Source organism: Alligator mississippiensis, chromosome 8 (genome assembly GCF_030867095.1).
Source record: "Alligator mississippiensis isolate rAllMis1 chromosome 8, rAllMis1, whole genome shotgun sequence".
Classification (NCBI taxonomy): domain Eukaryota; kingdom Metazoa; phylum Chordata; order Crocodylia; family Alligatoridae; genus Alligator; species Alligator mississippiensis.
In genome coordinates, this window is record NC_081831.1 from 78,618,273 (window position 1) to 78,638,783 (window position 20,511).

At 44.2% G+C, this 20,511-nt stretch overlaps 1 protein-coding gene across 8 annotated transcripts in view; it reads left to right on the forward strand.

The window, feature by feature from the left end:
• The window catches only part of ATP11C (ATPase phospholipid transporting 11C), a 97,142-nt gene that overhangs the window by 42,226 nt on the left and 34,405 nt on the right, over positions 1-20,511 (forward strand). For all 8 annotated transcript variants that reach the window (XM_059732875.1, XM_059732876.1, XM_059732877.1 and 5 more), the window contains 10 exons: positions 4,366-4,446; positions 5,718-5,825; positions 7,342-7,470; positions 10,539-10,642; positions 11,717-11,767; positions 13,301-13,365; positions 15,105-15,186; positions 15,582-15,732; positions 16,975-17,172; positions 19,597-19,740. In XM_059732875.1, the coding sequence (XP_059588858.1) occupies positions 4,366-4,446; positions 5,718-5,825; positions 7,342-7,470; positions 10,539-10,642; positions 11,717-11,767; positions 13,301-13,365; positions 15,105-15,186; positions 15,582-15,732; positions 16,975-17,172; positions 19,597-19,740 (1,113 nt within the window). The remainder of the gene's footprint in view (positions 1-4,365; positions 4,447-5,717; positions 5,826-7,341; positions 7,471-10,538; positions 10,643-11,716; positions 11,768-13,300; positions 13,366-15,104; positions 15,187-15,581; positions 15,733-16,974; positions 17,173-19,596; positions 19,741-20,511) is intronic.

Genomic DNA, 20,511 nt, shown 5'->3' on the forward strand with positions numbered 1-20,511 from the left:
TATTATGTCTCCAGCACATACACATTCAAAATGCAATAGCTAGTAAAGCAGTCAGAGCTATCTGAACATCTGGTGATGTCGGTTGATAAAATTTAAGGGCCCTGCGTATTTTTCCCTCTCCCGGTGATAATCCATTATTAGGATTTAAAAAAACATAATTTACATCAGTTAAAATCAGACGTACAAAATTCACCCCATTCATCTAATAAATGAAATCTCTCTGCAAGACGGCAGTCTGCGGTAAAGGTGACCTTCTTGGGGTTGTATTAATAACTTGGTATATCATTTTTATTGATATACACCTCATCTTTAAAAAGCCAGATGCCCTATAGATGACTACAAAATATAATTTTCTCCTTCAGGCTCAAAATCTCAGTGACTGCTGCAGAAATAGGTAATCACAGACTGTTTCTAATGTTGCTGATCTTAAAGGGTGAGAATCACTCCTGAGGTCTGCTCTGTTTGATTTCGTTGGCATTATTTTCTGGGACTGACTCTGCCCAGTGTCTTGTACTGAAATAGTGCTCTCAAATCAGGATGTTTCTCGCAGTCTGTCACCTAGTTTGAAACCACAGATTTACTTCTTGTCCGCTGTCCCGGAGCGTGGATTGTGGGACCGTAGGGAAAATTTTGTTTTGTCACCTAAACGAGTGGTGATTTGCTGCAGTTTCTTTGTGGTTTAGGTGCTAACCCAATTTAGACTTTTTAGAGACATCACTCATTCATTTGATTGCTTGCAGCGAATGCTTGTTGTTATTCTAGGTGCCATGAAGTAAGAAAACCCTCCACGCGCTCCATCAGAGACTAAGACCCTGACAGCATTAATAGACTTGCTGCCAAGGCAGAGACAAGGCCCAGGCACTGCTCAGTCTGGACTGCTGAAGATTTCACTCTAATTAAGCAAGCTCTCAGAGTAGTGCCGTTAATGTAAAGCGTCAGGGTATTACCTCGATAAATGCCATTTATAGCCAAAATGCCTGGTGTTGATCAAGTTAAGCACTTAATACTTTGAGTTAATGGACTTTCTGCAAGTGCTTCCTGGCAAGTTAAGTGCTCAGCAACACTGAATGCTGCTGGGGATTTTTTAAGTATTCAGCAGACTCCGTCTTCAGGCGTGCCTAGAAATTGTATGTTGAACTGTTGTAGGGCCTGATTCAGCTCCTTTTGAGATCCAGTATCTAAATGCTCATTTGCTTCAACGGCTTTGGGTGGCTACTTTTCTTGATGTCCATGCCACCCACATATTACATAGTGGATTAAAAGTTACAGCAATAAGAACACATTCACTAGGTCTGTTTGCTGAACCGTTGGATAGATAGTGGCTGCAAGGAAGCAAATGAAATCTTGCAACACCACCGGTTTGGATAAATAGAGTCATGACCTTTTAACAGAAATGGAGACAGGAAGAAAATAGACCATTTAGAAAAGATCACAGATGAGAAATATCTTTTGCTTGACAAAGAGAATGGTCCATGGGTTTCTGGCCCATAGTATTTAGTTTGGTAAAAGACATCAAATAAAGCAAAACCTTCAGATCTTAGCCGGACTCTGACACTTGGAAATGAATCCAAATTACACTGCTGATATCCTGGCCAATATCCAGATGCAGTTTGATTTATCTGCTGCTGATTGAATCCTTGTTGTAAAGGAAAGTCTGACACCCTCCCCCCCGGACTTTCTTAACCTGTATTTCAATCTGCATTTTTCTGTGTTGTTCCAGCACTTGTGCCTGAGAAGTTTTGCAGGGGCATACAAGAGCTCCCTGGAATTAGGTTGCAGGGAGTATATGGTTGGAAGCAATGAGGAAATCCCTGCATATACTCTAAACGAATATACAACTCTAGTTTTATCATGCATGCACTGGGACAGGTCTCTTTTTAGGTGGCCCTGGCAATGGCAGATGGCACATGTCCTTGTTTATTAACATCAATTCCTTTTCACCTGGGGCAAGCAGACCTTGCAGACGAACACACGTACCCAATTTGAGTTGGTAGGTACACTTGTATACAGAATTACAGGCTGCCAGGCCAGAAAGTCCCTAGAAGTTGAGATTTGTCTCGTAGTTAGAGGCAAACATTTTTGATCGCATGTATGTGGACAGGCAGCCACATGCTTCTGGGGACACAAGTCTTAGTTAAGTTACCTTTGGCTGAGGATGCGACTATGTCTGCGTGCACTTTGCACAGCTTATCTCAGTGATTCCCAAAGGGTCTGCCACAAGAGCAGCAGAAGCGTGCTGCAAAAAGTATGCTGCATGGGGCTTCGGTTGGGTCAGCCCCACGTGGTAGGATCAGGGCCTGGCTCCAGCAGCCACATGGAGGGGTTGGACTTGCCTATGTCAGGATCAGGCCCCTCCATACTGGCTGTGCATGGAGGGATTGGGCCCTACCTGGGCCAGCCCTGTGTGCACCCCAGGGTGAGCAACATGTATCGCCTATTTTAATCCAGAAAAAAAATGTGCCTCGGTTATCAAAATTTGGGAAGCACATCTTGTTCCTGAGCATGATTTTATTCTCGGTTTTTAGAGGTGCAGTGGAAGGCCACAATGCAAGTTTTTGTGGCTATTTTTTGGGTTTTTTTCAAAAGATTAATATGTGCTGACTATCTCCAAGCCGGCTTCCTTGGGACAGATAAGAAACATTTTGTGTTTAACGCAGCTCTTTACAAAGAGCCTAAAACAACAAATACAGAGTCTATTGTTCACAAGAGTGTGCCAACAAAACACAAATGAATGTGGTCAGACAAAGTCCTCTTGTTTGTAGGAATACAAAGCATTTCTGGTGAACTTCCCTTTCTCCCACCCTCTCCCTTGCAACCTGTCATCTTCCAGAGATCGGCCTCAGCCCCTGCAGCAATCGGCTTGGTCCCCGATGTGGGCTGCCGGCCGGTGGGAGATGACGTGTGCTTCCCGACTTTCCCACGCTGCATCTCTCTGCCCATGCCTGCTGTTGCCTTGTGTTTGGCATTTGGAGGTGCTTCTGGAAGGGGGAGTCCGGACGCGGTGGCATCTGAAGAAATGCTCATTTTGCTCCAATGTATCTTCCTCTCTCTGTAGCAGTTCACTGGTCCGAACTCCCAGCTTCTTCTCTCCTTCCCTCCATTTGCCGCTGTGGCATCTCGTTAGCTTTCTGCTTGTTTGCTCTCCCACCACAAAACCAAGCTGAGGAAGTTTGAGTTGTTTGGGCGGGGCAGGATGGTACAGACACACCAGCAGCTATGCAAACCGGCCTTTTTAGCAACTGCAGAGCTGCACGCTCTGTAGAAAATATGCAGTCCACACTGCAAGTGGATGCACTGATGAATCAGAGTGCTGCTGAGGGTGTAGTTTTCCTGGTTTTGTTTTATTCCCACCTACTAAGGAGCCTGCCTCAGTGGACCTCATGTTTCCTGTCTTCTAAGGACTGGGTTGAGTTGTGATGCGCTCCATAGAAATTGCCGTTTCCCGCACACTGGGGTTCCTGGACTGTTTCGTTAGTCTTAGCCCTGGCCTGCTGTGCATTTTCCTTGCTAGGGGCTTGTTTTTGCTGCAGTGTTAATTCAAGGGGTGACTTATGTATCTTAACGCAGCTCCCATTTGCACACACAGACGGTCTCTCATTCACGTTAAATAGAGGGAGAAAGGTGGGGGCGGCGGGACTGCAAAGTCAGGTTTTACTCTGTGCTGCTACTACAACAGAGCTCTTCAGTCACTGCACCTCCCTTTCAGTGCAGGGAAGGAAGTGGCACCGCTCTCTCCCCAAGCAATGCATAGCTTTATTTTTCCATGCCTTGCTCTCAGCTGCATTGCAGAACATCCCTGGGAAAGGGACCGCTTCCCTGCAGGTGACTGCACTCGGGGAGCCAGCCAGCAAGGGACCGCTGCAACGGGAGGGAAAGTGCATCTCAGTTCAAACCACAATTGTCAGAATACAATGGGCTTTAATTTATTTACGGCACTTCATAGGGCTCTGTGGCATGGCTAGGTAAAAATAGCAGTCTAGGATGCTGAATCTTTAGGCAAAGACTGACCATAATTATATAGTATGTGTGTTCAGCAGATGTTTGGGAGCTCTTTCTTTTGCTCCTTTGCAGAAGCTCATTCAGCAGCTCTAGCTGGCATATATCAAGTCCTTGGAGTTGGTCAGAAACTCTCCATTGGCCTCCCATGGGACTTGAGCACCTAATCCATTCAGTACTTTTACAGATCATCCCAGTCTATATGCATTGGCTTCTCCCAGGCATGAGTGGTTTTGGGTGTTGTGTTTCTTAGTATAAAGTGTGTTGAATACATATAGCTCTAATAGCAATATTCTTCTTTATTGTAATTCTGAAAAAAGTTTTATAAACCCCAGTTTGTTGTTTTTTGTTGGGTTTTTTTTCCGGCAGGTCATAGTAGATACGCCAACCAGCCCGGTAACCAGTGGGCTTCCACTTTTTTTTGTGATCACTGTTACAGCTATCAAACAGGTAATGTTTTTCATTAATGGAGGGGGAAAAACAGATTGCTGAAGTAATATGTGTGTATGCTCTGTAGACGTGTGATTACAGACTGGTGAATTTAGCATATATAGAAAGACAAGGTTCTTTGGGTGACTCTGATATCTTTTTATTAGACCAGCTTAAATAGTTGTGGGAAAAAATTTAGCAAGCTTTCGGGTTTAAAAACCCTCCGTCAGGCTGAGGAAGTCTCTTCAGCTGGTGTGTGCTCTTCCTGGATGGAATAGCTTGCTATGTCCTTAGGCCAACATGGCTACAACCTACACCCTTGCATATGTAGAGATGCATCTTTGAATATACACATCAATTAAATTAGAGACAGCTGTGATTTAAACTTCTAATTTGAATGAAATCTATTTGGATGAGAATTCAAAAGTGATTTGGGATTATATATTCACCCTAAACCGTCTGTCCAGTTTTTGTAGCTTTAGAGTGCATTTTGCTGGTCCTCAGTGTGGATTTCATATATGAACTATGAGGACCATATACATACTTTTGAAGACAAGTTGGTGGTTTAGTCCAGTTTACCTTTTCAGGCAGTGCACTATTAGACTCTGTATTTGGCACCTATTTTGGGAGAGGGGTATGGTAGAAATCCAGCTTCTGTTCTACTGTAATGCTGGTGGAAAAGCAGCAGTAGGTCTATTCAAACAACTATCTAGTGCTTAAAACTCCTGGGCCCTTTGCACTGCATTGTGTTAAGGAACTCCTCCCACCTGCACCATTTTAAAATTGCATTGTTTGCTGTTTTTATTGAGGAAGCCAGTTGGGGTGGGGAAGGGAGCACTAGAATAAAATCATATCTGTTAGAAAGATGATTGTTTTCATTCTTTAGCTGAGATGAGGAGAGAGTGACTTGCCCTGCCCAGCATTGGGAAAGGAAGAGTTACTGAGTCTTAATCATATTATTCACATTATCAGCATATTCTTGCCAGTCTTCAGAATAATAGAAACATCTACAGCAATTTAGCTGCTCGTGGCACTGAGTGCATAGAAATGAGTTTTTGGTTTGGGTTATTTTCATCTGCTCAGAATCTGTCAAACGCATCTTTTCTTTTTAATTGATTCAAACTGAGCTACTCCAGTTGATACTCAGTCATGCATGAAGGAGCCCTGATGACTGTCTTAATGTATTCATCTGGATCTATCCTGTCCTGCCACACCTGTTCTTTTTATATTTTATTTGTGCATTTGCTTCCTGATCCAGGCTTGACTCTTGTTACCTGTATTTGTGTGCTTAGGGATACGAGGACTGGTTGAGACACCGAGCTGACAACGAAGTAAATAAGAGCAATGTCTTCGTTATTGAAAATGCAAAGCAAGTACGAAAAGAGAGTGAAAAAATCAAGGTAATAATTAATAGAGGGAATGACATGCACATGTGGACACTGAAGCTACTGATGTGGTACACAATATGACCCTGTGTCTGAATACATGCACATACTAAGGACTCTGTTCTGTAGCGGTTACTTTTTGTCTCCTCGTGCTTCTCTCTTTGCCGTCTCAGGCACCAGAACCATGCCAGTTAATAGCCAGCTATTTGCTTTGCTTCTGCCTGGACAGGTTTACTGAAATACTGTCTTGTAGACCCTTTGCTTGGGGGGGGGGGGGACAACAAATTTACCCTTGTTTTGCATCTTCTGCATGGTTTAGGCAGTCTTTCTCTCTTCCCATCTTCCCAAAGATGCCTAGAAAGTTTTTCCTTAACAGTAATGCTCACTTATCACATCTTCCTTTAATGAGGTGCCACTTTTCCTTGTCCGCGTTGGCACCCATTGAAGCTGCAGAGTTATCATCCGTCTGAGAACCGAGCTGGGTTTGGTACTGCCAGTGGAATGACCCGTAATGCTTTCAGAGGGGATCGTTGCTCACGAGTTTCACGTACCCATCTGCGGTGGTCATTTCAGCGATGGGAGGAGCGAAGCCTTGGGATGGGGGTTTTTTGCACTTTGTCAGGCTGCTTGTGCATGGCCCCTCTGCAGCAAAAAGGGAAGGGGAATCCAGAAAATGTCAGTCCCTCTTGTCCCAGTAATTGCTGCAGTGTCTTTCCTACTCAGACAGGAGCAAGCACTGCTATCTTCCCAAAGCCAGGTTGTGAGGGAAAATGGTTCACACGTGACCCACAGTGAAATGGTCAGACCTCTAAAGCAAAGAGCTTGTCACCTGAAGATCCACCGTGTGCCTATAATATATGTAGAGGAGCAGGGGTACCATAAAGAATATGGAAGAATTATCCATCCAAGTCCATTGAGCTCACATGGGAGCGATGGGTTCAGCATCACGTCCAGCTGCCTTTGACTCCCCAGCCTAGATGCTCAGATTCCCATGCACAGCTGGAAGGGATTCTCATGCACAGCTGGAAGGAGCTTTTGGCATGAGTCTAGAGCAGAATTTGAACCCCTGCCTCAGAAAGCTAGTGAGGTACCTAAACCAGGGAAATAATTAAAACAGAGAAACCAAGAGTTGGGTCTTACTGACTTCATTTCAGTGTTCAGCTGTTCTATACTGTTATGCTGTCTTAGTTTTTTTTGTCCTCTTGGCCTCTGGTTTGATTGTCCTACAGACGATCAGTGCACAGCGTTCTTATTTAAGTGAATGAAAAATAAGTGTGGAATCACTGTAGGTGGAATGAATGTATGGCTGCCATGTTATACAGTGCTGATGGTTAACTGGAAGCAACAGTTTTAGCCTGTGATTGGGGACTTATTGGGGTACTTGCACAATTGGTTTGCAGTTTTAAACCACTACTTTGCCTGGCAAGGATTTTTCTTTCAGCCCTTGAAAAACAAGTTGAAGTGTTTTTTTTTAATAATCGCCCTGAGGGCTTTATGAAGCAAACTGTTAAGTCGGTGGCATTCTTTCCAGGTTGGGGACATAGTAGAAGTGAAAGCAGATGAAACCTTTCCTTGTGATCTGATCTTCTTGGCATCGAGCAGTCCTGATGGGACCTGCTATGTTACTACAGCCAGTCTGGATGGTGAATCGAACTTCAAGGTAACAAAAGGAAAGTCCATGGGGTAAGATGCCGAAGCATCAAGTTGGTGCCCTGGAGGTGCTCCTGCTGCCCGGATTCTTTCATTTGTAATTAATCACCCTTTGTACAGTGCGTGTTCCTATGGGATTAACGTGAAAATGCTCTCAGTGTGCGCAGCTCGGCTGCAAATTGGTTGTTTCTCGCATCCGTGTCCTATATACACTCATCCTGTATACACTCATGTCCTATATACACTCATTCAGTTACTCCGCACTGATGTACTACATGGTTGGTTTCTCGCTAGACAGTCATTCCTAACGTCCCCATTTCAAACTGTAACAGGTCTTCATTGGTACAACCTGCCGGCTCTATTGCATAGACTCCTACTGTTCCCATTTTCATCTCCTGTCCCACGTGGGAAGATCTCATGAATTGGGAAATAAACCACTATAGTTTTATGTGGTTTTGCCATAGCGCCTGTGTTGTGACCTCTCTATATAGGTTTATGTCCCGGGTCTGGTTATCACTCTTTGTACTTCTCAGAGCGTATTAATTGTTCTCCCCTCATTTGACTGACATGGCACAGATTTGGTCTCAGCTTATAGGTGAACCACTCTAAAGGCTGTTTTAGGAGATGCTGTTTGAATCACGTTGGGGGGCTTTGGGAGAGTCCTGGAGTAGGAAATAAGCTACTTTCTTTTTTTTTTTTTTTTTTGCATGCCGATGACCTGAAAAAAGTGAAGTTTGACACTTGAATCTTCAGCAGTTAGATAATTCTGATTTGGATGCTCTTTCCATTTCTTTGCTCTTCCTCCCCAAAATGGAAAGGTCTTCCCAAGAGTATACAAATTTCTTTTTTCCCATGCCTGGTAATAATTTATGTAAGCAACAATTCCAGCATAATGCGTGGGATAGTGTTAGTGTTATGAGATTCCTTCAACTGGGGCATCACCAATTCCCCAACGTGTAGTATCACGACTGAATATAGCTGTGTGGTTATCAGCACTGAAAGTCCTGTGTAGATGCTGACAGTGTGCTGAAATAACTATGATTTTCAGCCCTCCCCAGCTATGTAGAAATGAGCATTGCTGTTACATTTCTTACAAGTTTCACTGGCCACGTAGCTCTGGGTCCACAATCTTACTGCTTAGACTTGCAAAGAGGAGTGTAGCTGTTAGATAAGCTCTCCAAGGCTAAATAGGCATTTCTGTGGTAAACACTATTTAAAAGTATGTCATACCAATGGACAGGGATGCACTGTGAGGCTGCTGTTACTTTGAGAGCCTTGACTCTTTCCTTCCCTGACTTGTGAGCATTTCAAATGTACCATCCATAATTAAAGCCTGTTTCACCTGCCCATGTTGAAACATTGCTTATGCAGCTGCAAAGCAGGAAATCTTGCTGCTTAGGTGCAGTTTGTACTCTGCATCCAAGTGGGGCAGAATAAGGTCAACGTGTACATGCACATGCCAAAAAAAAAAGGGGGGAAGGCCACACGCAATGTTTGATCTAGTAGCTAGGGTACTTTCCCAGAGGATGGATAGACCTAGGATCTGGACCTCCTTCACCCATGAACCTGCAACTCCTGCTGTCCAGCAAAGTACTCTAACCACCAAGCCGGGGGGTAGGTATTGTCCAGAGCACTCTGCAGCTGCCCACTGACCATGCATTTCATATCCTGTGGATAAAAAGCCTTTGGATAGCTTCTGTTCTATCGGGGGAGAGATCCAGGCTAGATCCCACCTATCTCACTGAGTCACCCTCCCCTTCTGCCTGAGCACCCAGGACCTCAGCCCTGCTAGGGTAGCATCCACATCACTGAGCCGTCCTTCAATTTGTCTTGTTTGCTTCCTCCTGGCTCTGGTTGCCTCTCTCTCCTGGCTGACCAGGGTAAGAGCTTCAAGAGGAGGGCTGGAGGAGTTTTTGGGAAAAGTTTAGACCATGGCTTGATGCTTGGAGCACTTGCTTAAGAAGCAGGAGGTGGCAGGTTCAAGCCCTCTTAGGGGTTTGAATGAGGGAGTGATTTTTTCTCACTTGAGCAAGTGCCTTTCCTACGAGGCTTTTGGCCTGAAAGTGAAAGGGCCATTTTCCAAATGTCTTATTTATGTGGGTTTTTTTGCAATTAAAGCTGCAGGACTTGCCCAGGCAATAATATTCTCCCCATCGCATACAAAGCAGGCACCTATATAGCTGGGGAGTCTTCTGGGCATGCCCCCTCTAGAAGGGACCACAAATATCACCTAGGCATATGAAGGTGAAGTGGAATTTCTGCATTAAGCATCCTGTATAGCATTCCAATAGAGGATTAGCTGTTTTCTCCTGTAATGTAAAAAGAATGTGAAAACAATGCAGCTGCACAGGGGAGCATGTCCTGAAACGAGGTAGTTACTCCCAGTAAGCACCGAGGATTTGCATTTGTGGTTAAGGGAGGAGGTGATGCACACTATCTTGCCTGTCTCGCTGGTGTGATGGAGAGTTGTTTCTATAAAAAGAACTTGAAGGCAGCAGAATCGGATTCTTTATGGGCTTTCCGGCTAATTGGGAGAAATGAAATTTCACAGCGGTAGCTACTAAATATAGCTCCCGGTTCTGTCTGTGCTTTTTCCCCTCCCCTGGCAGCAGGGCTGTTTTCTAATTACCTTCAGAAGCAGCCTGCGCCACCACCTCAGTGGAGCTCACCACCTGCTGAGCACCTGGCGCTGGCTTCAGAAGTAAACAGAAGTAGCAGGAGTCCTGCCTGCCTTGGGATTTTGCTCTGGAGGAGCAGTCCTTCTGCCCTCTGTTTGCACGTGGAAGAGGGCCTCCTTCATTAAACAAGCCAGCAGCAGAATAAACTGCTGCAAAGGATCTCTTAGGCCTGCTCATCTGGATCGCTTCCATCTTTGATGCTAATCAAAGCCCCAGCCTCTGTCAGGTCTGAAGCTTATGATAAGTTTCACTGTGTATCACCGTTCCAAGGAAGTTGCTAAAATAACTCCATAGGCAGAGCAAGAGTGAGGCTAGAGAAATCCACAGGCAGAGACGTCCTGCATTCTCGGGCATCAGACCTGCACAGTCATTTCTAATTGCTCTTGTTGCTCTCGCCTAGACTCATTATGCTGTGCGGGACACCATGGTGCTGTGTACGCATGAAGCCATAGACTCCCTGGCAGCCACCATCGAGTGCGAACAGCCTCAGCCTGACCTCTACAAGTAAGTCTGAGAAGAGTTGCCACTGCTTCTCTCCTGCTCGTCTCTGTTGTTTATCTAGCCTTTGGTGTCTTCTCTCTACAAAACAGCTTCTCTGAGCAGGCTAACGGCTGAGCCATTGGCATGCTTTTATCACCCGGGCATTGGGGAGCTTGCTGCTGCATGGAGCTCTCAATGGGACACATTTCCTCAAGGAGTGAAAGACTCTTCAGGCAAGTGCAAGCTGCCAGCCCACTTTTCCAGCCCAGGCAGGACTCGTGTCTCGCTCCAAGTCAGAGTCAGACCTTCCTCTGGGCTTCAGCTTGTATTGCTTCACAACAAGACAATTCAGCATTAGTCCCGCTATAAGCTCAGGCCCAGAGCCAGGTATCAATGTCAGTAGGAAGATATGAGTCTGAATGCCTTTGTGGATCTGAGCCTCTGTTTCCCCTTCCCAGAATCTGCAGGGATGTATCTACTCTGTCCAAGCTTCCACCCTATATCTTTCCTCCCTGACCTGTGCTTCTTCCTGGCTTTTATCATCGCCTTGACTAAGTGAAGCTGGCCCAAGGTCCCTGTAAAGGGCCAGCCACCCTGTCCTGGCAGCATTTAAGTATTGTGCTGAGTGCTGAGCTGCAAGACAAATCTTTGTGGGAACTTATTTTTCATAGCAAAGCATCCATTCTGTAAAGACTCCCCAGCTCGCCTCCCAGGAGCTGTGATCATGCCCGAGTCAGAGTCGGCTTTACTGTGGTTTAGTAACCTGGTAGTTTTCTTTTCATAACAGTTAAGAGAGTGAAGAGAAACCTTGGCCACAATTCAGCAAGGGGCTTAATCACATCAGTAACTTTGGTGAAGTTGGTGGAGCTCTTCCCAGGCTAAAAGCACAGCATTAATCGGTGATCAATCTCACAGCATTTATAATTGGTTCTTCCAAATATGTTTCTGCCTGCGTAAAAGCATAAGGCTTTTCCAACCACTTGTTTGCTGATAGACTTCCACCTGCAGGCTATGGTACTTGTTTGTGATGCCCTATCTATAGTCAGACATTCAACAACGCTCAATTAACAGACATCCTCTTGTATATTTTGATCACAGATTCGTTGGAAGAATTAACATCTACACAAGTAACCAAGAACCCATAGCCAGGTCAGTGTGCTCTTCAGTTGTTTTGTTGGCCCTGATCAATACTTTTAAAGTCTTTAAGTATCTAATGCCCATTGTTGGCTAAATTCCTTTGAGGACAGGAGTGCTTATGGATATCTTCAGGTGGCCTTTGTTTCCCTGATTACATCCAGGTGTCTCATTTATCAAAGGGAGACTGTTGGGATTCATAAGGCTTCACTGGCCCTGTAGCAAACTCTGCCTTTGCTCTGAATATCCAAAGGGTCTAACTAGGTGCTGTCTTTGTAGATGGCCTGATCGTTTTTCTATAGAAAATGAAAGTGTGGGCGAACAGATAGCATTTAGGAAGGCGAGGTTGTTTGACTGGATGCTAGGTTTCTACCATGCAGGCTGTTCCTATGCACAGAGTGCTTTTATTTCAGAGCACATGTTGTATAGTGACCGCAGCAATATACTCAGTGCTATAGCAATATACTCAGTGGCATGCAAAGTTAGAATTGAAAGACAGCCGTTGCCCCAGTACAGTTTCACAACAGACAGGCATGAAAAAAATGCCCAGTAGAAAGCCCAGAGATGGCTAACTTAGCATATTGATCTCCAGCTCTGCCTCATAACAGCATTCTCATTATGAGTCATGGGAAACCACCAAATCAATAACTAATTAGCACTGCAAAATTAGGGGGAGCAAATTTTAAAGCACAGGAGAAAGGCAAACTTGGCAAGTAGCAATAAAAGGAGGATTGTTAAGCAGCAGTAGGAGCTAGCTCACCAGTTACCCAAGCAACTCAGAACAGGCAAAAAAGGAAATAGGATGGCTCTCTTTCAGCCTGTACCTGTCATGCTCATGGTGTTCATCCCTGCGGCATCGGTACCAAGACATATGCAGCTCAGATTCCTCAGGGCTGACAAACTAATTGTTTCTCCAATACTCACTGAAGTACAGGACTGTCTAGAGGCAGCTGAAATATTCCTGATTGGCTTTGTGAGGACTTGCACAACGTGCATCTTCCCCCACTTTAAAAAGCTGACACCAGATTAGCTCTGGAAGTAGGAGCACCCAATGTTTTTGAATGGGAAGATTAGAAAGAAATAAGAAATTAATGGAATAGGACAATATGGGAGAAAAAAACACACCAACTTTTTTTCAGCTTTATTATTTTTAAGTTAAAAAACACCTGGGTGCTTAATGTTTTTGAAAATCGGGCCCCTCACAGAGGTGTTCAGGTGCCTAACTTTAATAGGCCCTTTTCTTGAAAATATTGGCCCGAATTCCCAAATGAATTGGGCATGGACAAGTCTGAATACCAGTAATACTTTGTGGAGTAAGATGTAGAAACTGAGGATTTAAATATCCATGTGCAGGGAGAAATAAGCAGAATAAACTAATTCCTTAGGTAATATCCAAGGCAAACAACTCTCCAGACCTGAGAGTATTAATAAGCAAGCCTACAGGACTTGAGGGTTAGCTTTGTTTTTAAACTCTGAAAATGATACATGCATGAGCTGGTGTGAAATGGTTTACACGTGATCTAATGTCATAACTTCTTCTGTATTTAGGTCTTTGGGTCCAGAAAACCTGCTGCTGAAGGGTTCTACCTTAAAAAATACCAAGAAGATTTATGGTGAACAACTCTTTGTTAATAGTTTTGGTGGATAACTAAGAAAACCTAGATGTTTATCAGTGGGTCTAGGAGTGCAAAACACCTATCTACAGCCCTTCTGTCAGGACCCTATATTCAGCTTGGGGTCATGTGCAGGATACTTGATATAATCTTGGGAATAAGACTATAGACAGCTACACCAAGAATTCTCAGTCAGGGTGCCACAGTACCTTGGGGTGCTGTGAGATCCTCTTAAGTGTGCCGTGGCGTGCGATATTAGCCCTGTTAGGTGTGTGAACACCTTCACATGATTATGAATTCCTATTTGAAATCTCTGGGTTGATTTGTGAATCATGGCCAAAACACTCTGTCCAAAATCCAAAACAATCATGTCCAAAACACTCTGACCTGTTGTGGTCTCCCTGAGTTCTGTGCAATAGAAGGATGGCTCTATTATTTGTCTGCAGTCAAAAAACAAGTGAAAACTAAGAGCTGGCATTTCCTGCAGGATGCCTAGAGTCTAATGACGGGGGGCCTTGCATCAACAAGGTGAAGTTTAGAAAGGTTGAGGACCACTGATGTACACAATAGGCAGAAGAGTGACTGCAGCCTGTGTAGACCTGCTTTGATCTAGCTACTGTGGGTGCCAATAGCAGTGAAGCTGCAGTGGCACTTGGCTTTAGCTCCCAGCTGTTTACCCAATGTCTTGGCTGGGCTTATGTCCCATGCTGCTTGGGCTATGCTGTTATTGCTATTCAAGCTGAGCTAGAAGAGAATTGCCTGCGAGGGTGTCTACACGAGCTGCAGTTGCACCTCTGAGTGCACTGTAAACCTACCCTGTGTCAAGTGCTCCACTGACATTTTAAATACATCGGCCAAGATTTCCAAAATGACTTGTGCTTTTTGGGTGCTCGGTCCAACTCTTTAATGGGTCTGGGCTTTCAGAAGACAGATGCTCAGTGTTTTCTGTAAAAGGCCCCAATGTCACTCTCTCAGGGTTGGCCCCCAAAGCTGCAGCTCCTTTTGGAAAACTTTGCTCCTTTGCCTCCTATTCTCTCTGCCCACCAACTAGTGCAGCTCTGCTAAACAAGCAGTTAAGTTTGCGTGGCAAACGTATTCCTTATACTACCCTCCGTCACACACAGCTTATTGTTAATGGTTCCAGTATCCTCAAGGGTTGAGTTGAGCCTTGGTGCAAGTAGAAATTGTTTCCCAGATGTAAGAGGGTTAGCACCAGCTTCCAGTAGAATTGAATTTGGTCTGGATTGCCCCAGGTGTTTCCCCTCCAACCCCCCTTTCCCGACATTTGGTCCATTTTATTTCTCTCTAAAATGCTAACACTTCTCCCCATGCCCTTTTCCAAAGAATCGGTACTGCAGTCATTTGTTTGCCAGCTCCGCAAGTACTTAGGACATACAAATTTATGCAGTGCTGCTCTTTTTATTTTTTTCTGAGCAATTTGTACAAGTAATTGCGAGGGATGAAAAAATATTTGCTCTTAAACTGATTAACTTTATCCAGAAATAAATTATATTGCAGCTAAGCATTAGGCAGTTCTCTCCTGTGAACTGTTCCACATAGAATTATTTAATAGCATTGGAGATTGTGTTAAATAACAGTGCTTAAACCCTGGGTAATGCTTCTTTCTGCGGATCAAGACTCAAGTTCCGTGCAAACACTGACATCCTCCCCTGCTGTGTGGGAGGTAGAGCTCTCTCGAGTTGCAAGCCTCTCACGAGCCATGCTTTAATGTTCTGTAGGGGTTGCAGTCTACACAGGAATGGAAACAAAAATGGCTTTGAACTACCAAGGGAAAAGTCAAAAGCGTTCCGCTGTAGAGAAGTAAGTAGATGGATGCCTAGAAGAGAAAGTACCATAAAAAGTTGGTTTATTTATGGGTCCAATTATGCAGTCGCAGTCCCATAATTCACTGCCTTTTGTTTCAGATACAATCTGGTTGCATGAAAAGTCTGTATGTTCGGTTAAGCGTGCCTGCTGAAAAGCTGCAGTGTTGAATAGCCCATTTAAAAATGAAGGGCTGTTCAGTACAGGAAAGCACAAATTGGAAGTAATGAGTATTAAAAACCCTGGCTTTGGCACTGAAGATCGGCACTGTCAAAAGCAGCTATTCTAGAGTTTCCGTCTTAAAAACAGGGAAGCTACAACCTGCCTTATTTTGCATGACTGAATATTAGAAATAACTGTCTGAGGATTTTAAAAAGAAACCTATTTTTCAGGTCTATCAATGCTTTCTTGGTGGTGTATTTGTGCATGTTGCTGAGTAAAGCTACAGTGTGCACCACGATGAAGTACGTCTGGCAGAGCAATCCATTTAACGATGAGCCTTGGTATAATGAGAAGACCAAAAAAGAGAAAGAGGCATTCAAGGTAAGTGGATTGGTATTTTGGTCCTTCCTCAATGTATTCTGACATGTTGGTCCTTCCTCCTTATATATTCTGACAGCCTCATTTAATCTGATAACGTTTGCTGCCAGGGCTATCTGTCCTGCTTATGGCTTTGAATGCTTATGAAGGGAAGTCTTGTCAGTGCCTCGGTGCCCTTTCCCCTTTTGTTCCTATTTGTTTCCATTTTGAGCTACTACCTGGTACTCTTGCTAGAAATACTTACAGGTAGCTAGGCAGAGCCCTGCTCGGAGAAGCTCTGATGCCCAGCTGCTCATGTTGCTGTTCCTGTTATATAGAGGAGGGGTGGCCGGTTTGTCTCGTGTGTGTCACAGGCCGCCTCTGTGTGTGGCACACAGCATGTCATTGAGGTGCCAGGGAGCAGAAAGCAGAGCAGCAAATCAAGCAGGGGAAGGGGACTGGAGTGGCACTAGTGGAGGGCGCAGGGCTTAATTTGTGACACGCCTGGCAAAAAGGTTGGCCTCCACTGGTACCGAATATGCATCCCCATGTGTTTGTATGCAAGCTCTTCAAACTTCAAGTCTCTGAAAGTCAGTCTCTTATTTACTGGCAAAAGACAGGTCAATAGAAATTTGGCCACACCGATCTCATACTCAATAGCAGTGGCAGATTTTTGACATGCCTGGTGCGTATCTGGAATTTAGCCAACACTTTCAACCTTGACTGCATAAATTCAGGCTGGAGACGCTTTTATTCAGCGTCTCAACATGGATTGAGCCACTGTGTCCTGGACGGCCAACCTTGAAAATGTTGACCCTCCATTATTTTTAATAATTTGGAGGACAGAGGCAATCTTGTTCTGATTTCACTTGCACCACCTATATATGCCCTGGGGTAGGTGCATGGATTTCAGAACGGTCCCTGTCTCTTGCTCACCGAAACGAAACCAGAGTCAGACCTGTAACAGTTGCAGAAGTGGACACCATGCAGACTTAGTTATCCAGGTTGTGCATAAAATGAAATGATGAGCCAAACTCTTTAGCGACACCTTCGCAGTTCCTCAGAAACAGAACTTGACCCATCAGTCTTGGCATGATTTTTTTTTTTTTTTGTAGGATCCTATTTTCCTTCCAAGGTATCTTTCCACCTTTTAATGAAAAAAAAGCAGACAAGCATAGTGGATGCATTATGTTTTAGACTGCATCTGGCTCTGTCTGAGTTGCATATGCACCGGCCACAGCGTTCCTGGTTATCTTTCCATTCTAGGTCTTAAGGATGTTCACCGACTTCCTGTCGTTTATGGTCCTGTTCAATTTCATTATCCCGGTCTCCATGTACGTCACAGTAGAAATGCAGAAGTTTCTGGGGTCCTTCTTCATTTCTTGGGATAAGGAGATGTACGATGAAGAAATAAAAGAAGGAGCTCTGGTGAACACTTCGGACCTCAATGAAGAGCTTGGACAGGTCAGAACCCCCTTCCTCGTGTGTCTGCGTATGCTAAAAAGGGATGTTCAGATGGCGTTACATGGAAATAGGGTGCTTTTGTTCGTTGGACTAGAAACTACTGAAATGAGAGCCCTCTTGTAGAAGTTACAGTGAGTGCCCAACACATCTGGCATGGGAATGGCCAACGCTAGCTTTTAGGTGCTTTTACATATTAAGCCCGCCACATGCATCTTGGAGCTAGTTTTGTGCTATGGATCTCATGATCCTGTCAACATGCACTTTTCAGGGGAGGTCTGTGGCTCATTTTAGTTCCATCCGTCTCTCCCTTCTCTGTGTCAAGAATTGTTCCAGCGCAGCATGCTGGGATCACTGTAGCAAAGCAGCAGGCTGGCCAGATGCCCTTTGCAAAGAGAGGGTGTTGCATGGAGCGGCCTTGTTGTCGATCTTAGTCTTGAGCAGGAAATCGATTTCGGCGATTGGCACTAAATGGGGCAAATGATGTTGTCATCCCTTTGTCTCCTGAGAGTAGGACGCTTCAGTGGTTTAAGCTTTAATGTGAGTAGGTAGACTTAGATTTTCATATAATACATAATTCTCTCTGCCTCCCCCTCCTGCCTGCAGGCTCTGTGTACCAGCCCGAGAGGGTGAGTTGGGGGTGTCCAAGAGACCTCCAGAGAAATGTTTCCTAATTCAAAATCTGGGAGCGTGCCAGCTCTGGAGTGTTGATTTAAGTAGGGTATTTGGGTGTATTTTAGAAGCAACCTGTTCAAAGTGATTAAGCGTACTGTCTTCTGACTGCCAGGTTAACTTTAGCTTTTTAACGAGGACAGTGAAAGTTAGCTATCAAGACTGTCACTATATAAATTAATTAAAAGTAAAGGAAATCAAACTTTGCTGCAAAGAACAGAGAGAAAATTGATGGCTGTATTTGTGCCAGCATTGCAGCTTTTAATAGTGCTGAAAAATAACTAGGGAGCTGCTGCTGTAGGAGTTCATCATGTTCTCCCTTAATAAAAAGCCTTAGTCTGCTAGTCACTCATGTGCCCATCCACATAGAACTTTTAACTATTTTTGGTGGTAATTTACATTTAATGCGATTCTCCTTGCTTCAAAAACTAGATGATGTTATAAATAGCACATGAAAGACGAGGAATTGGGTCACTGCGATTTGTTTCCATCTGGGGGAATGGCAGGCTCCACTCTGCGTGGCAGCATGTGTTTGCTTTCACTGCTTTAATTAAAAATAAAAATCCTTGGTAACTGGCCTCTTTGAAGCTTAATGGGAAGAGTGCGCATCTGGTCAGCGCTCTGCATGCACAAGGGTATGATTGCTGCTTTCGCCGGCATGCCAAGCAGCCAGTGGCTTCACTCTGTTCTTCCACGCTCAGGGAGCCGAATGCAATGCAACACAATTGAAAATACACCCTGCTTTTATTTCTTTAGGGAAAATGTCTCATTTCCTGCAGTGTTTAGCTAATTAAAGCATGCTGTCAACATAAAAATCACACAAAGCAAACAAATACATGTCCTTCTGCTGCTAGCAGCTACTATGTTTTTAAAGCACAGTTTGCTTTTGACAGTTTTATCCTCCTTTTTTGTTGTTTCTGTTGTTTCTTTTTTGGATTTCTTCCCCATCTGATGATGAAAACCCAGGAAATTTACTTCCCATTCTCATCTTATCCTTCTGTTCTTACCGCCTTAGAGCTGCTGCACTCTGGGACTAGCAATGGGGAGCTTGTTTAAAAAGCAAGCATCCAAAATGGGATTTTGATTCTTCATTTAGAAAAAATTAGGGAAACAGTTTATATTGGAATGTGCACTTTTATAAGCATAAACTACATGTTTCTCTGTTGTATCCCTGTATTTTGTGCATCTTTTAATACCAACTCAAAGAGATCTAAGGAAGACCAGTTCCTGGCAGGGAGGAAGCTGGAGCCCTGAACTATTTGTATTTGTATAAGTGCAGCTATAAATAAAATAACTCGAGCCCTCGATATGGGTAAGGATGTCCAGTGCTGAATATATTTTGAGCATAAAGTAAAACTAGGAGTAAATTGGCATCATCAGATTCAACAAACAACAGTGACGCTTTGATTTCTGTGGGCACATTCATCCCATACATTCAAATATCTCATAGCTGGGGCAAGTTCTGGAGAGTGTGGTTTGTTGGGTTTTTTTTAAAGAAAACCTGTGGCAGCCATGAAGTGAATTGGGAAGAAGGGGAGTTGTTCTGAGGATGAAGATAGTAACACAAGAAGTAGATGAAGCTTGGAGCTTACTCTGGGCGTATGCATTCCCCGCTTGAAGTGGCAGAGTGCTTTTATGGGTCAGGCCCGTTTGCTAAAATGCCTGCTGCGCCTCCTTTCAGTTTGAGCCCTGCCGGAGCTGTGGTTGTTTCCCCAAGAGCATAAGCACTGCATTGAATTCCTCTCTTTCTTTCAGGTTGAATATGTGTTCACAGACAAAACCGGGACCCTGACTGAAAACAGCATGGAGTTCATCGAGTGTTGCATAGATGGGCACAAGTACAAAGAGTCCATTTCCGAGGTGGATGGGCCTCTGAAATATTATGGTAAAGCAGAAAAGGTAGAGCTATGCATGGTCAATTCTTTTTTCACTGCCAGCTCCCATTTCTGGGAGGTTACACTTGAGCCTCTACGTGAGTCATAGTTAAAACTCAGGTGCAGATTTTTGAGCATCCCAAAGCTTGACAGTACTTGGAGCCAAGGCACGGACTTAGTCCATTAGAGATATTTGGAGAATTGGGTTTCTGAATCCAGTATTTTTCATTGCTCAAGTGCAGGAGCACTGACCATTTGGGCATGGTTCTCTCTTTAATAATCATAGTCATGCTGGCCACTGGACTGATTTCACATAGTAGTAACAGGGGAGAACAGAGCCATTTTTTGGGGATCAGCTACATCCTCTGCTTAACTAAGACCACGAGGAATAGAATTGTAGCTAAAGCAGCTGTCTAGTTGTATCACTAAGATGGCATCAGAGTAATATTGTGCACACACCCATGAACAAATTACTGAACCAGCAGGCTAATATTGCTCTTCTAGTTGTGTTATCTTTGTTTACCCTTCCATTGCATTGAAAATAAGGGCAGCCTGAGTTATTGCTAGCATCTGCATGGAGCAGCTTTCTGCCTGTCTGGCTGGGAAGGACACGAGGGCATTTTTTATTTTTTATTTGCAAGAGTAAGGATTTCTCAATGTCTCCAGCTCATTTTCACATCTCCCCAATTGTTGGACGGTGTGGTCGCCACTCCTCTTCACTGAAAGTTTTCTTTGTGTGTGCATAAAAGGCGCAACGTAAATGAAAGTTCCTGTATAAAGGGTAGATTTTCAGAGG